Consider the following 16,742-nt stretch of genomic DNA (forward strand, 5'->3'; position numbering starts at 1 on the left):
AGTTAAAGTCCTCAAAATGAGCCACGCAGCAGACCTTGTTAGGAGCTCAGGACAGGAAGCGGGGGCTCGGCTGTTTCCCTCGAAGGCACAGCGGAGCTTTAAAACTCCCATCATCCCCTTCAAGGCTGCGTTGTGCTACTCGGGGTCCTCGGCGCTTCCGCCCTCCAGCCTCCATCTGTCGAAGATCTTTAAAGGCAAATCCAAGCCAAGCCACTGCGGTAAACACAAGTGATATGCAGCAATAGCGCACAGCGGGCCGTCGATACAAAATAATTACGCGGAACATAAAGCGAATTATGCTTATTATGATAACTTGTGTAAACAAACCACTGACTTTACAGCAACAGCCAAGGTCTAACCCTACGTGAGGTGCTTTGAGAAGCCATCGGAGCATTCGTTTAGCAAAACCAACTCCAACAGTCACACATTATACCATCCATCCGACGGCAGAGGCAGCAGAGTGAGGATGGAGCCGGTTGGACTCGTTCACCAGCCGCTGAAACAGAGTGGGACCTCGGAGGCTTTCAACGTGGAGCAGCTAACAGCTTCCTGCATCCTGGGAAACACGAGTTAATGTGACTCTTCATTAGAATATGAAGGAAACTGAAATGCACAGGATGGGGAGACAGGATAGGAGAGAGATGAGGATGCGACGGAAATGGTTGTCCGACTCTCCTGAACCCGTAATTTGCTTGAATTTTCATAGTCGGAGCGATAGAATTGTTCGAACATCAGAGGGGTGGACAATAAATCCGCCATGCTGCAAGAAATAACTATTTCAAAAAGCTCATGTGTGTTCATCCACTTTGCCGTAGGTCTCCGTAAAGCTCCCAATCAGTAGAACTGTCTCTAATTAAATACTCAGATGTAGATATTTGCACAATAGGGTGCAGCAAAAGGAAAAAGCAGACGAGCGTCCAGGTCAGAAATGGACAGTTTGGATAATGAGGCCATAAAGGGCAGGGGATTCATCATGGGATTCATCTTGCGGATTCACAGGAGGAGGGGATCGGTGTGGCCAAAAGCCCCCTCCCCCACACATTATTTCTGCAATACCTTTGTCCCTGGTCGAATTTTCATGGTTTCTTGTGTAATGCATTCCGTTCTCATAATCGACTGCATACACACTCATACAGCGAGATAAAAAGCAGAACCATTACAAAAAGCACAACAGAGAAATCAGCTGTAATTGCCTTTGGAAGTGACAAATACTCGGCTGAAAAACATATTTTGCTAAATATGTCATTGCTGAACCTGTTGCTTCGGCAAACGGGCCTCAGTCCAACTGATCAGATCCAAGAGTCTGGAACAGCTGGCACACTTTTAATTGGTTGCAAAGGGAAAATTTGGAACCAAACAAACTCCCAATTACCCGCCTAGCCTTATATTTACTGAAATTATAGCCCTATGGTATGAAATTTATAGGCTTACAGCACAAAAATTATAGCCCTACGGTTATTACATTTATAGCCATAGAGTATTACACTCATAACCTTACAGTACTAAAATTATAGCCAACATTATAATATTTCTAGCCCTACAGTAGTAAAATCATAGCCCTATGGTATTAAATTTACAGCCGTAGAGTATTACACTCATAGCCTTACATTACTAAAATTCTAGCTCTACATTATTATATTTATAACCCTACAGTACTAAAATTATAGCCCTACGATATTACTTTTATAGACATAGAGTATTACACTCATAAACTTACAGTACTAAAGTGATAGACCTACACTATAATATTTATAGCCCAACAGTACTAAAATTATAGCCCGATGATATTACATTTATAGCCATAGAGTATTACACTCATAGCCTTACATTACTAAAATTCTAGCCCTACATTATTATATTTATAACCCTACAGTACTAAAACTATAGCCCTACGATGTTACATTTATAGCCAAAGAGTATTACACTCATAAACTTACAATACTAAAATTATAGCCCTACATTATTATATTTCTAGCCCTTCGGTACTAAAATTATAGCCCTGCAGTGTTACATTTATAGGCTGACAATATTGCATTAAAAGCTCCACTGTGCTACTGCACTTATGTTACAGTAGTTTTATAGCCCTGCAGTACTCTATTTATAGGTTTACCCACTGTATTCTAAGATTATAGCCTTACAGTTGTGTATTTATAGCCTCACAGTACTATATTTATACTGTAATACTACAGTACTGTATCTGTAGACCCACAGTACTGCATTTACAGCCCCGCAGTACTGTATTTCATTTCCTTACAGTATTATACATGGTTATAACCTTACAGCATTCCATTGCAAGATACCAAGAGGGTCTTGCTCAGGTTTAGCCCAGGAGTGCTACTAGTCTCACAGGGTTCAAAGCCCCAGGAGAGCCCTGTTTTGACGCCGGGGTCCAGTGAAGCAAGAACAGCTCTTTAGAGCCCCAATACAGCACCATCATAAGGCTGAATGCTTTCATACCACAGCTTTACTGTTGTCCTTAGGAATCAGTCTTACATTCCTTTAATTCCACTTTGAGTTTGTACCTTTTATTTGCTTAAGAACACAAAAACATATTGGTTTTCTTCTTCGTGAAGGTCAGGAGAAACAGAGTAGGAAGGTGTGAACAGCTAATCTGTGGCGACACACACTCCTCGGGCACTTTGCACAGGTTGGGTAAAGTACAGCGTGCTGGACCGTGTAACACAGTGTCTGGAACCTACACACGACTGTAGCTGCTTGGAGGAACCGACCACTCAGAAACAACTTTCATCACTCACACCACATTCCTTTCAGATCTCATATAACTAAAATAAGAATTACGTATAATTACAACAATTTAAATAATACATTAAAGATATATATTTCAGCTGATACCACCCGCAGGAGCAGAGAGGGTCTCAGAGCACTAACAATGAGACACTGACCAAGGACAGCAGCATTAAATGAAGTGCAAAACACCAGAGACACATTACCCTATTTAAGGATGAAGTACAGGCAATATACAGTATATATGGGTGGTATATATCGCCTGGGTTGTGCGAGAGAATGTGGGTTTGATCCCCGCTCAGTCTGCGTGGAGTTTCCATGTTCTCCCCGTGTCTGCATGGGTTACCTCCGGGTGCTCTGGTTTCCTCCCACAGTCCAAAGACATGCTATTCAGGTTCCCCCATAGTGTGTGAGTGACAGAGAGAGTGTGTGTGTTCCACTGGTGTATGGATGAGTGACCCAGTGTAAGTAATGTATCTAGCAGTGTAAGTCACCATGGTAAATAAGGTGTGTGGGCTGATAACACTACATAGAGTTCACTTGAAGTTGCTATGGAGAAAAGCATTGCTAAATATGTAAATGTAACTGTAATGTAAAAAAAAAATAGATACATACAATACACACACACACACACACACACACACACACTTGTATTTGTCATACATATATAATCCTAGGGTGAGGCACTATTGAAACAGGCTCTTCTCACGCGGGCTCAGGAAGTCCTTATGGGACGAGGAGTGAAAGCGAGCGGCGGACACTGCAATGCAATGAATCACAGCGCTGAAGGGCTTCTGCAAAAAACTGCAAATCATAAGTGAGTAATGCAATAGGGAGAAACACGAGCGCTCAGCACACTTGCTGCATGGGGCCCGAAGTCTGGAAAAGGTGGGTAGCTGTTTGTTCAGGTGCACTATTTTAAAGATTTACCACACATACTTTACTTTTAGTTAGGAAAAAGAAGGTATACACATTTATTTTGGAGTTTTATACTGCGACAGCTTCATTTCTCATTTCCGCAGTGACACCGGTGAAAGGCCAGGGTAAGGGGAGGGGAACATGGTAAAGCGCTACTTCGTTTCTGAGCAGGAGCCTCAGCCACTCGGTGCACTGCGAGTTCCATGCTAAGTGAATAACGCGAGAGGTGAACACGGGAGGACGATGCGCCGGAATCGAACGTGCCCATAAAAGCATGGGCGTCACACTCAAGTGCTCAGACGAGGGACAAATGGAAACTTAAATGTCATAAGACTTCTGAAAAGTTTTTCATTTATCATTCATCATTAACCGCTTGTCCAACACTGGGTTACAGCAGTGCACCGATGTAAATGTAAAAGTACCTATTCCTTCCGCTGGACTCAATAATGCAGTACATATAGAACAAAAAAGCACAGTCAACAAAAAACTCCTTCCTACATTAAAGAAGCAAACAGCTATTGCCTATTAAGCTGAGGATATTGCTGCAAGAACACATTCATCAACCAATTTGGAGTAACTGCATATCCAGTGCAGGGTCACAGTGGTCCAGAGCCTATCCTGGAAGCATGGGGTGGGGTATCGCAGTCAATTTTATTGTCAGTTCCACAATATATTGAAATATACATCAAAGTGAAAGAGCATTTCTTCCAGAACACAGAGAACAACAGATATCAACCAACATCAACAACTACTTGTCCCAAGGAGGGTTGCGGCAAGTCAGAGCCCAACATGGAAACACAGGGTGCAAGGCTGAGGGAGAGAGGGGACACACCCTGGATGGGACAGCAGGCCATCATAAGGCACCCCAAGCCTCGAACCCCAGACCCATCACACAGTGGGCACCATCCAAACCCACTGCACTACCACACCACCCAACAATGTATGCACTATATACTATTACAACTATAGTACAGTTCATAATAACTAACTACAAAACTAAAAAACAATAGAAACGTAAACAGATTTTAAAGTCATAATGCAAAAAAAGTGAGTTTTGTGCAATAATTCATTGGAAAAGAGGGGTAATGTGACCTAATGTAGTTCGATGTGGAACAAATTAAAGAAATACAGCAGTTATACTTTGGATGGACCCCAATTTAAGCTTCAGCAGAGACTATCAGGGACCTGAGAGGACAATCTCTGCAGACCGTATGAAAGCGGCTGGTGTCCCCCTGGATGGGGAGGGGTTTGGTTCCGGTGGTCAGAGGTCAGGATTCTGGTATGTAAAGGATGGTTATGGGTGGTACAGCGAGTACAGATATACACACACACACACACACACACACACACACACACACACACACACACACACACACACACACACACACACAGATCTTTCAAACGGAGACCTGGCTAATGCAAGGGGATGCGAAGACCCCACAACAGCTCTTGGCATGGAGCACCATGGATACAGGGTAAAAAGAAACAGCAAAATGAAAGGAAAACCCAGAAATTTACCCAAAGGAGGCCGACTTCCACTTCGGACAGGGGTAACTTCTGGCCGAGAGGGGCGAAGCGATCCCGCCTGGACTGTCAGGGTGGGCGAGCGCCAAAGGGGGGCGTCGTCTTCAAAGAGAGAGAGGGAGAAAAGAGGATCATTCAGCGAGGGCAGCACTCGGTGCCCCCCGGCCCCACGGGACCATCAACACCCTTTTCAATTACGCAGCGCTAACGGGCACGACGAGAAGAACACACTTCGACGCGCAGGCAAATTACACTTCGTCCACCTCATTCCTCAATTACGTTTAATTAGCTGCTCGGCTCCTCCAGTCTGGAAAACGACACAAACACTTGATGGAATTACAGGACAAAACAAGTAAGGAAAACTTCAGCAGCACATGGTAATTAAGTGGGGTGGGAGGCGGGGACTGCTAGGAAAAACAGCTCTATTGTACATTCATTAATCCCTTATTTGCATCTGGTGGATCGAGGAGGAAATGGATGTGGAAGGAATGGACGCAGGGACGTCAGACGAGGGGCAGCGGCATCGAGAGGCCAAAGGAGAGCGAAGGGCTGGGAGAGAGATGGAGCGGAGCGGGTCAGCGGTGGGGAAGGGAGGAGAAGGAGGGGGGATCGAGTCCCAGCAGGCCTGTCAGGGAGGGTGGGAGGCGGATGACAGCCATAAATATATTGTGCACATCTCCTCCTCTACCCTTAACTGCAGCGGAAGTGTGGGGGATGGGAGGTGTGGCTACAAGTCAGCAGAACCGCTTCCCACTGAGGATCTGCACCGACCAGAGGGCAGTAGCGACATGATTTGGGAGGAACCCGGGCCGTCTCTCTACCTCGGTTTGCACCTGGGTGTGGAGACGGGACGTCAAGGGATGCTGTCGCTGTTGCTCATCCTGCTGAAGCCAGCTGTGCACCTTCTGACTCGTGCACTTCCAGGGCTCTGCTCTGCCCTGCCACTCCCAGAATGAGTCCTGCGTGTGTGAGTGGACTGTACGGAAGTGTATATCTCATTTTTATTGTTGGACCCCCCCATTAGCATTAATTTTTAATGCCTCATTATACAAATCTGCTATTTCCAAACATGCATGACACAACCGTGTTACTTTCTAGAGAGAAAAAAGAAGCAAAGGCAGATATTCAATAGCCGCGGATAAAGCGCTGTGATTGTGTCAGCTTGGACGATGCATTAATCCTGAGAAAAAAAACACAAATGTTATTTTGCTGTTATTAAAACATGTTATTACGAATCTGTCTCTGGCTGCACGGTGAGCGCCGTGTGCTGCGGAGACGCAATCTGGATGTCCTGCCGCTGCTGCACATAACAATAAAGCCATAAAAAGCGCTACAGGGGTGTAAACGGTTCTGTCTCCTGCGATTCATTCCCACAGTCTGTCGGGCATCTTCAGCAACCATTACGCACCTGTTCGACATTCGCTCTCCCCCTCTTACAACGGCACAAAGATAAACACATTAACCATCTGGGACTTTGAATATTTACATTATGGCTTTTTGAGTCAAAAGCCACAGGTTTATTATACTGACATTCTTTATGGGTTATGAAAATGTTATCCTTTGTCTGTATGTAGCTCCAGACTCTGAAACTGTGAGCGTCTCAGAAGCAGTGTTAGGTCGCAGGGTCACTGCTCAGCTACGGTCCGGAGGGCCGAGTCCAGAAGGGTTGTGTCCTGGCCAGTAAACCACCTGATTCCCCTTTCCATCTTCTGAGAACACGTTTCACTGCTTTTCTGAGCTCCTGCTGGAATAAAGTAATCTGGAAAACCAACTGCACACCAACCCTGAACCTGAACACAGTAAAATACCCTGAATTATAGTCCACAAGACAAGGAAAGGTACCAAAGGTGGCTATGCTCATGTACATACAAACTGGGGCAGCACAGTAAGCAGTGTTGCTGTCTCACAGCGCCTGGGTGGTGCGAGAGGACGTGGGTTCGATCCCCGCTCAGTCTGTGTGGAGTTTGCATGTTCTCCCTGTGTCTGTGTGGGTTTTGTCTGGGTGCTCTGGTTTCCTCCCACAGTCCAAAGACATGTGGTTCACCCATAGTGTGTGAGTGACAGAGAGAGACTGTGTGTGTTCCATTGATGTATGGATGAGTGACCCAGTGTAAGTAGTGTATCTAGCAGTGTAAGTCACTATGGTGAATAAGGTGTGTGGGCTGATAACACTACATAGAGTTCATGGGAAGTTGCTTTGGAGAAAAGCCTCTGCTAGATAAATGAATGCAAAGGGTTTTTATAATTCAAGGCACGATTCACATAGTAAAATTTACCCTGCCATATAAATGGGTAAATCAGTGTAAGTTGTTTAACACTGTGAGTCGCTTTGGTCAAAGTGTCAGATGAATAAAGGAAAATAGGGATGATCACTGCCAGCTCGGTTAATTAGCATCTGGTTAAGCTTATAAAGATGTTAATAAAGATGTTAATAAAGATGCCTGCCACGGCTATCGCTTGAAATAAAATGTGGAGCATTAATAAGAAGCTTGTTTGCACAGATGATCCAAAACAAGCCAGAGGACACTGTGGAATTGAGCTGCGCACCAGTGCAGGAAACAGGAGCCTTGTGGGTGAGCGAGAGTGACAGGAGAGAAGGAGATCTGCGTCAGCGACACACACACACACACACACACACACACAGAGTCACTGAAGCTTGTGGGAGGCTGGTGCACGAGACATGCTGTGATGCATCAGTCCCGCTGCGTCAACCATGACTACACACTTGGTGAATCTCGATCAGTCTGGGAAGCGAAAAGAACTGCAGTCCGTTTCTCCCCCCCCCACTCTTCATCATTCAGCTCATTGTCGACATTTGAATGTGGATGCAGGGGCTGTAGAAGTTGAAGCCATCAGTTTGCAACCAAGAGACCTGCGTTCGAATCCCACCTCTTGCTGTAGTACCCTTCATCAAGGATCTTAACCTAAACTAATACAGTCAAAATCACCCTGCTGCACAAATAGTGAAATCAGTGCAAGTGTCTCAGTGCGCAAACCTATATTTACATGTATTCATTTAGCAGACTCTTTTCTCCAACGTACATCTCATAGAAAATACAATGTGTTCATTACATTAACAGAGACACTTAGATGCAGACGTGTGATTCTGAAGTGCAATTGGTTTGTTTCTTTCCACCATATGAACAAACGTTCATCACACGAGTAGCTGCATAGAACTATGTCGAAATATTCATGATTCCTGATCATCTTCCTAGTATTTTTTAATGATACATATAAACACTTACGTTACCTTACAGTGTAATGTAACGTACAGTTAACCTAACAGTGTAAGCTGTCTTGCAGAAAAGTAAAAATAATAACAAATATACCATGTTCTAGAAGGTCTACATGCAGATGGGAATCGGTGAAAAGTGATACTCATAGCCATTCCAGCTGTGCGGACCGACTCGATGAATTCTACGAGTTTCAGAGCACTTAGGACAGGAAAGCTGGTAATGAAGTGGTTAGAATCACTGGCTTTGGATCCAAAGGTTGCAGGTCCGATCCCCACCTCCAGCTACAGTACCCTTGAGTAAGGTACTAACCCTAAAATAATTCCAGTAAAATTACCCAGCAGTATAATGGGTAAATAACTGTAAGTAGCTTAACATTGTACGTTGCTTTAGAGAAAAGCACCAGATAAATGACTGAATGTAGAAGTGGGCCGGGAGTTCAAAAACCCACCCATCTGTTTTTAAAAACTACAATCCCTGCTTCTCCTTTCTCCTTCCTTTACAGTGGAGAGGTGTAATTAAAAGAAGTTGGTCGCAAACAGGTTGGGCAACGAAAAATCCCGCACTTCTGAATCCTGTGTAAAAAGCACAGTGTTCAAATGAAGTATTTATTCCTTTGTTTCCACATAATATAGTGCTGATATCAAAAGCTAATTGAGCGCTGGACCAACTGACACTCCGCTGTTTCATCCTACTCAATTATTAATTTAAAAATGTTAATCTACTCTCTGCCCCCCCCCACCCCCACCCCACCCCATCAAACCACCACGGTCTCGCTCTCTTTTTTTTTAACCTCTGGTACCAGCGCATTAAGCAAAACATGAATTATTCACATTTCATTCATTCTCGCAGTTATGAGTTTTTGAACTGCGTTACGAATAAATTAACATTAGTGAATATCAGCAACTGGGCCACAAGCCTCAAACAGCACCTTGCTGACATGAGAAGGACCAGAGGCGATTTCCCCTGGAAAAAGTGCAGCGTTTCCATCCTAACCAATGTAATAAGCGGAAGAACGGCGAGGACAAACAAGCGGTGCTCTTCGGTGACCCCCCCGGCTCGCAGTAATAAGCCCCCGAGCCGCCGGGTTAAGTCCTACAGAGATTTCCCTCTGTTTCCCACACAAGGCTGCTGTTATCGCCGCAGAGCAGGTTTCCGCGTTACGTAACGGCGATCGCCGGGCGCCCTCGCACCACAGCCCCAGACACATCTGAAGGCTCGCAAACGCGCGTCGCCGTCCTCAGATTAGCCATTTCAAGGACTAATTGCACTTGGCAGCGCACATACAGTACGCTTATATCACACAAAAATAATGTGCGGCGAAAGCAAACAGCCTCCTGCCAAGTCAGCCCCCCTGCCTCCCTTCAGCTCGACAGGCCCCGCCCACTGGGTTCTCCTTCCCGACATTTGACCTTGACAATCAAGTGCGAATTCGAGCCTTATCTGACTTAACAACAGCATTGTGCAAACAAAGGTGCTGAAGGAGGGCCTGCCCAGGAGAGGTGGGTACGAGTCCTCGGCAGATTCCCGCTTTGCCTTCAAGGCCCAGTGTGGAGCACAGCGCCCTGAGGTCAATTCCCATCAACTCCGCAGCCTTAATTCCATTCACTGACATTGATGTATATGGGATTCAAACAAGTCTGCAGGCTTTGTGATCCAGGAGGCACGTAACGTCACCCAGACATAGAGGGATAGTAAAACTGTACGGAGTGATTTATTTTTTTAATCCCCTCTTGCACGGGTTCCCATCTGTCTATTCATCTATTTATCTACATTCATCCTTCATTATTCCCTCTCCTGATACTCGATTTTTAACACATCCAGTTCGAGATTATTGGGAGACTTTTTCGTTAATTGGTCCAGATCGTTATATGCATGGTCGATATATGCGATTCAATATATTCACGATTCAAAAAAGCTTTGTGGAGATGATGGGGATTATTTTCCAGGAACAACCAGCAAAAAACTGTATGAAATTTTAATGTCTGACACCACTTTTTCCTTATGGTGCGAGGCATACTTTCAGGTGATTTAGGGGTTCGTGGATTTGGAATTTTTCCTCCATAAAAAATAATGGAATAAGTCATTTTATTATCTGCTTTTTAATATTTGGGAGGTTTTCAGGAACAAATAAGGACCAGTTAATTGGGGTTGAATGTTTTTAAAATTTCGAAATGAATGGAGCTGAATGCTGAGATCCTTCATCGTGTCGGCCTCTTCCCACTTCTAGACAAGCTGTAATGGAACAACAATGGCCCTGTGGTCAACAGACCTGGGTTCATGTACCTGCTCCTGATGTAGTACAAGTGTTGACTGGAAAGTTCTGAGGCTACAGCCGTCTTCCACATGTGAAGGTTCCTCATGGTTGGGGACCTTTTCTGTTTCAAAATACCATCCTTCAAACGATTTATGCTTCTTGCAGCACTGCGAAAAACTTCTCAGAGACGTGAGGCAGTGAATTTTTTTGACGTAATCTTCAACACAGCAGCCATAGCACTCTATACGTCTTCATCAGATGAAATTTTCCTACCCATTCCATGTGATCCATTCAACATTTCAAAAGTCTCTTGACCAGTTTTCCCAAGTTTTACGCAATCGATAGCAAGAAACATGACTTTCCGGTGCCATCACAAAATAGGAGTTAAAGTTTTGGGTGTGACAAGTGAAGGACTAAAACATAAACCGGTCCAATTGCTGGTGTTCAGTCAAAGGTCTTGACTTTGACTCGTTGACCACCACACAGCCATAGCACACGTGGGACATGCACAATAGACTCAACCTCAAGACTTCTCAACTCTCGTAGTAACAATAATATTGATTTTTAATAGAAGGCATGGGTCTTGCAGGATGGATTCCGTTAAATTGGGTACTTCTCATTTGGCTGAGAAGGCACCCAGATGTCTTCCATCGCTCACTGATCAAGCCGTTGAGAAACCAAAAGTGGCGTTCAATCCCACCTGGACCATCACAAACACCGTTACTGAGCACAGCCTGACAGCCTTAGCAAATATCTAGTTAACACACACTAATAAATGCAAAACACATTAGGGGAAGAGATACCACACAGCAGAGCGCGGTGCCTGAGGGAATTCCGAAGGGAGGTAAATCAAAATGCGATATACCTCATTACAGTTAACATTTCATTCATTAAACACATTTTGTTTCTTTCAAGCGCCAATACTTTTCTTCAGGATATTTCAATGAGTTCCATGCATTCTTGGGAACGAAACCTTTAATTAGGTACCACTAATTAGCACTGCACTCCGAAAGGGACGGTAAATATTAACCGCTACAGGATCAATCAGGCTCCGTATGTACATTTTAGACAAAGTGCAGGAAGTCAAAAAAGAATGGATGAATGGATGTTTATATTCATTTTTGTTATTAAGTCAACTGTTAATATATGGCAAAGAAGACCAAGAGCATTTATTACACTCATTAGAATGTGATGCAGTTTTTACACTATTTCACTGATAAAAGGCCCCAGCATGATTTCTGCTGTCTCTGTTTCAGCTTTGATGCTAAAAGTTTCTTGAATTCAAAATGAAATTGTCCACTTTAGTTAAAAAAAAAATGCAAATTTACCCATTACTTCCACTAGAGTCAATACTGCAACACACACAAAACAAAGAAGCACAAAAAGCACAAAAAGCACAAAAATCATTACCATGTTCAAAAAAACTGTTATACTAAACAATAAAAAAGCTTCCTACAATCAGTTCTTCAACTGTTATTGCTATTAAGTTGAAGTATTGTTGCAAGAATACATCCATCAAGACATTTTTAGTAAAAGCCTGTTCAGATGTAGGGTTATGGTGGCCCAGAATCTATCCCAGAAGCACAGAGTGGGAGGTATTGTACACCCTGGACGAGACGCCAGTCCATCACAAGGCAATCACACACTGATTCACACACTGAGAACAATTTATATTCACCTCAAGCACGTTTTAAACAGTGGGAGGAAACTATAGTTCTCTGAGAAATCGTATGCAGACACACGGAGAACATGCTAACTCCATCCAGACTGAGCGGGATTTGAAGCCACATTCAAACTCGGAGCCCAGGAACCGCGAGGCACCAGCACTATCTGTTATTTTTAAAAAGGATTTCTCTAAAGATAAACCCAAGTCAACCAACCGGTGAGCAACAGCTGGACAGAGAACTGAAGACAACTGGAAGAGTAAAGGAAAATCGTACTCATCCAAAGTCTTCAGCTCACCTGTCTCCTTTTCTGCAATTCACCAGTTGCTCTGCTTAAATCTCGCCTCTAACTCTGCTCCCTTGGCTTATCATCTTTCCAAGTTTTGCTTCTTTCTTTACTGTCAGATGACTAAGACAGACAGATGACAGACGAGACAAAGCGCGGTTCAAAAACCCCTTATGACAAAAAAATCAAGGCGTCCGTTTACCCCGCCCGGTATGGGGTCACCGGGGCCCCACCCTGGAGCCAGGCCTGGGGGGGGGGCTCGCATGCGAGCGCCTGGTGGCCAGGTCTATGCCCACGGGGCCTGGCCGGGCTCAGCCCGAAGCCACAACGTGGAGCCGCTCTTCGGTGGGCTCACCACCTGCCGGAGAAACCATAAGGGGCCGGTGCGTTGTGATTTGGGCGGTGGTCGGGGCCGAGTGCCCGGCCGACCCAAACCTCGGGCGCCAACTCTGGTTTTTGGGACTTGGAATGTCACCTCACTGGCGGGGAAGGAGCCTGAGCTGGTGCGGGAAGTTGAGAGATACCGTCTAGATATAGTCGGGCTCACTTCCACTCACAGCTTGGGTTCTGGAACCACTCTACTCGATCGAGGGTGGACTCTCCACTATTCTGGCGTTGCCCAAGGTGAGAGGCGGCGGGCTGGTGTGGGCTTATTAATAGCCCCCCAGTTCAGCCGCCATGTGTTGGAGTCTACCCCGGTGAATGAGAGGGTCATCTCCCTACGCCTTTGGGTCAGGGAACGGTCTCTCACTGTCGTTTGTGCTTATGCGCCTAGCGGCAGTGTAGAGTACCCGGCCTTTTTAGAGTCCCTGGGGGGCGTGCTGGAAAGCGCTCCCACTGGGGACTCTGTCGTTCTACTGGGGGACTTTAACGCCCACGTGGGCAGCGACAGTGATACCTGGAGGGGCGTGATTGGGAGGAACGGCCTCCCTGATCTGAACCCGAGCGGTGAGTTGTTATTGGATTTCTGTGCTAGTCGCGGTTTATCCATAACGAACACCATGTTCATGCATAAGGGTGTCCACCAGTGCACTTGGCACCAGGACACCCTAGGTCGGAGGTCGATGATCGACTTTGTAGTCGTTTCTTCTGACCTTCAGCCATATGTCTTGGACACTCGGGTGAAGAGAGGGGCTGAGCTGTCAACTGATCACCACCTGGTGGTGAGTTGGATTCGATGGCGGGGGAAAAAGCTGGACAGACCTGGCAGGCCCAAACGCATAGTGAGGGTCTGTTGGGAACGTTTGGCGGAGGCCCCTGTCAGAGAGGTCTTCAACTCCAACCTCCGACAGAGCTTCAACCAGGTCCCGAGGGAGGTGGGGGACATTGAGTCTGAATGGACTATGTTCCGCTCCTCCATTGTCGGTGCGGCTGTTCGGAGCTGCGGCCATAAGGTCTCCGGTGCCTGTCGCGGCGGCAATCCCCGAACACGGTGGTGGACACCGGAAGTAAGGGATGCCGTCAAGCTGAAGAAGGAGTTCTATCGGGCCTGGCTGGCTCATGGGACTCCTGAAGCAGCTGACAGGTACCGACGGGCCAAACGGAGCGCGGCTCTGGCAGTCGCCGCGGCGAAAACTCGGGCTTGGGAGGAGTTCGGTGAGGCCATGGAGGAAGACTTTCGGTCGGCCTCAAAGAGATTCTGGCAAACCGTCCGGCGACTCAGAGGGGGGAAGCGGTGTTCCACGAACACTGTTTACAGTGGAAGTGGTGCGCTGCTGACCTCAGCTGAGGATGTTCTCGGGCGGTGGAAGGAGTACTTTGAGGATCTCCTCAATCCCTCCGACACGCCTTCCGTAGAGGAAGCTGAGGCTGGGGACTCGGAGGGGGACTCGTCCATTACCCTGGCTGAAGTTGCTGAGGTAGTCAAAAAACTCCTCGGTGGCAAGGCTCCGGGGGTGGATGAGATCCGCCCCGAGTTTCTCAAGTCTCTGGATGTTGTGGGGCTGTCTTGGCTGACACGCCTCTGCAGCATCGCGTGGAGTTCGGGAACGGTGCCTCTGGACTGGCAGACCGGGGTGGTGGTCCCTCTTTTTAAGAAGGGGGACCGGAGATTGTGTTCCAACTACAGGGGGATCACACTCCTTAGCCTCCCTGGGAAAGTCTATGCCAGGGTACTGGAAAGGAGAATCCGACCGATAGTCGAACCTCGGATTCAGGAGGAGCAATGCGGTTTTCGCCCTGGCCGTGGAACACTGGACCAGCTCTATACCCTCACTAGGGTGTTGGAGGGTTCGTGGGAGTTTGCCCAACCAGTCCATATGTGTTTTGTGGACCTGGAGAAGGCATTCGACCGTGTCCCTCGTGGCATCCTGTGGGGGGTGCTTCGGGATTATGGGGTTCGGGGCTCGTTGCTACGGGCTGTTCGTTCCCTGTATGACCGGAGCAGGAGCTTGGTTCGCATTGCCGGCAGTAAGTCAGACCTGTTCCCGGTGCATGTTGGACTCCGCCAGGGCTGCCCTTTGTCACCGATTCTGTTCATTATTTTTATGGACAGAATTTCTAGGCGCAGTCAGGGAACGGAGGGTGTCTGTTTTGGTGGCCGCGAGATCTCGTCTCTGCTTTTTGCGGACGATGTGGTCCTGTTGGCTTCATCAAGTCAAGACTTGCAGCGTGCACTGGGGAGGTTTGCAGCCGAGTGCGAAGCGGCGGGGATGAGAATCAGCACCTCCAAATCCGAGGCCATGGTTCTCAGTCGGAAAAAGGTGGATTGCTCCCTCCGGGTTAGGGGGGAGTTGCTCCCTCAAGTGGAGGAGTTTAAGTATCTTGGGGTCTTGTTCACGAGTGAGGGAAAAATGGAGCGGCAGGTCGACAGACGGATCGGTGCGGCGTCTGCAGTAATGCGGTCATTGTACCGGTCTGTTGTGGTGAAGAGGGAGCTGAGTCGTAAGGCGAAGCTCTCAATTTACCGGTCGATCTACGTTCCTACCCTCACCTATGGTCATGAACTCTGGATCATGACCGAAAGAATGAGATCGCGGATACAAGCGGCAGAAATGAGTTTCCTCCGCAGAGTGGCTGGGCGCACCCTTAGGGATAGGGTGAGGAGCTCAGTCACCCGGGAGGAGCTCGGAGTAGAGCCGCTGCTCCTCCGCATCGAGAGGAGCCAGTTGAGGTGGCTCGGGCATCTGTTCCGGATGCCTCCTGGACGCCTCCCTGGGGAGGTGCTCCGGGCTTGTCCCACTGGGAGGAGGCCTCGGGGCAGACCCAGGACACGTTGGAGAGACTATGTCTCCCGGCTGGCCTGGGAACGCCTTGGGGTTCCCCCAGAGGAACTGGAGGAGGTGTGCGGGGAGAGGGAGGTCTGGAGTACTCTGCTCGGACTGCTGCCCCCGCGACCCGGCCCCGGATAAAAGCGGAGGAAGATGGATGGATGGATGGATGGATGACTAAGACGCCAGGTGGCTCAGAGGAACACCGGAATGCTTCCGCTGAGAGGCGGACAGACTTGTGAAACAGTTACGAGACTCAGAAACTCTGGAGCATCCTTAGCAAAAAAAAAAAGATGTTGTTTCGCTTCCTTAAAATTAATGGAACAACCTAGACGGCTGGAAAACGGCAGCAAACAGTTGCATTTAAAGCGAGCCACCTGGGCCACACACCGTTCCTTTACTCTGAGGGTTCAAGCAGAGCATGAGAAGTGTTTTGTCTACCTTCAAAACACCTCCTTTGTTTGAATAACATCCAGTTCACACACTCCTCATATCGATTGAGGGACGGCTCATCTCTCAGGTCCCCATGAAGGCCACGTCATCCACATGTTTCATTAGACTGAGGCCAACTCTCATGAACAGGTAGTCCCCGACTTACGATGGGGTTACGTTCCCCGAAACCCATCGTAAGTCGAAAACATCATGAGTCAAAAATGCATTTATTACACCCAATACACACCTCAGCGTGACAGGCTGGGAGATGTGGATCGCAAGAGAGTATCGCTTCGCATATCGCTTGCCTGGGAAAAATCAAAATTCAAAATTTGAAGTACGGTTTCTACTGAATGTCTATCGCCAGCTCACCATCGTAAAGTCGAAAAATCCTAAGACGAACCATCGTAATTCGGGGACCACTTGTATTTCATTTCATTGGTATAAATAGAAGAAATTACAGGTGATAAGGCA

At 47.0% G+C, this 16,742-nt stretch overlaps 1 protein-coding gene across 2 annotated transcripts in view; it reads right to left on the reverse strand.

The window, feature by feature from the left end:
- Positions 1–16,742, reverse strand: part of iqsec1b (IQ motif and Sec7 domain ArfGEF 1b) — a 186,140-nt gene that overhangs the window by 111,739 nt on the left and 57,659 nt on the right. For both annotated transcript variants that reach the window (XM_029247787.1, XM_029247789.1), the window contains exon 2: positions 5,182–5,289. In XM_029247787.1, coding sequence (XP_029103620.1) covers positions 5,182–5,289 — 108 coding nt within the window. The remainder of the gene's footprint in view (positions 1–5,181; positions 5,290–16,742) is intronic.

Source organism: Scleropages formosus, chromosome 22 (assembly GCF_900964775.1).
Source record: "Scleropages formosus chromosome 22, fSclFor1.1, whole genome shotgun sequence".
NCBI lineage: Eukaryota > Metazoa > Chordata > Actinopteri > Osteoglossiformes > Osteoglossidae > Scleropages > Scleropages formosus.